We start from the raw sequence: 979 nt of genomic DNA, 5'->3' as shown, positions 1-979 counted from the left end.
TCCTGTTGATTCATTGCAGGAGTCTCAGAAACTGTTGTTCTTAACATGTCTACGCTCGTGTGGTCAGTAGTAACTACTGTTCAAGGGCGTGTACCTATTGCTAGTGAGGTATTTTACTTTGAAGAACTTCTGCAGTCTACCAGAATTTCTGCAATTAATGTTCACTAAGTATGCATTTCGTTGCAATTCAAACGGACAAAACGTAGTGAGAGATTCAAATTAGTTATGTGATTGTGTCCTTTTCAGGGCTTGAGTGTGGTCGTAGGCTCTTACAATGGTGAAGATATACTTGTATCTTTTGGAGGATATAATGGACGTTACAGCAATGAGGTGAGAATAGAATTTATATAGATTTGTAGCTTTTAGTATGTTGTTTCTTAATCTTATTTTCTTTTCCCCGCCCTTTCTGTTTTTCCCCCTGTTTTGTTTAGGTTAATGTTCTGAAACCAAGTCACAAGTCAACCTTACAATCAAAGATGATAGAAACTCCTGTGCCTGACAGTGTTTCTGCTGTGCAAAATGCTACAAACGCTACTAGAGATTTGGAATCTGAGTTGGAAGCTGGCCAAGATGGAAAGACAAGGGAAATTGTGGACAATGTGGACTCAGACCCCACGGTTTGTACCATTGATAATTTTGGTCTTTCATTGTAGTCCTTTTGAAATATGCTTACAAAATATCTGCTATCTGCAATATTTGATGGAGTGTCTTGCTTTGTTTTATGTATGTATGTATGAATAAAATGAATAAACACTTGTATTTGTTTGTTTATAATTTGGATTCGTTGTTTTATGTATTTGTTTTATTTATCTTAACATTCTTGGTAGACATTTGACGAGGTAAAACCATCTCTAGCGAGATGACAACCTACTTTCTTTACTATCTGTCGGATCAATTACAATAACAAGTCACACTCGTATTCTGGAAATACAGAAACAGAGATTTTAATGGTCATGCATGTTGAGTGCGCTAGTTCAGT

The 979-nt window shown here is 36.4% G+C and overlaps 1 protein-coding gene across 1 annotated transcript; it reads left to right on the top strand.

Annotated features, from left to right (window-relative positions):
• Positions 1-24: 24 nt before the first annotated feature.
• Positions 25-617, top strand: LOC112095030 (acyl-CoA-binding domain-containing protein 4-like; the record flags this gene model as incomplete). The annotated part of the gene is made up of 3 exons (XM_024176712.1): positions 25-108; positions 247-330; positions 432-617. Coding segments are annotated over exons 1-3 (333 nt in total), but the record flags the coding sequence as incomplete, so codon positions are not given.
• Positions 618-979: the final 362 nt, after the last annotated feature.

The sequence above is a fragment of the Morus notabilis genome, unplaced genomic scaffold, assembly GCF_000414095.1.
Source record: "Morus notabilis unplaced genomic scaffold, ASM41409v2 C11367706, whole genome shotgun sequence".
Taxonomy (NCBI): Eukaryota; Viridiplantae; Streptophyta; class Magnoliopsida; order Rosales; family Moraceae; genus Morus; species Morus notabilis.
The sequence above is the reverse complement of the archived record's forward strand: the minus strand, read 5'-3'. Positions and strand labels throughout refer to the sequence as shown.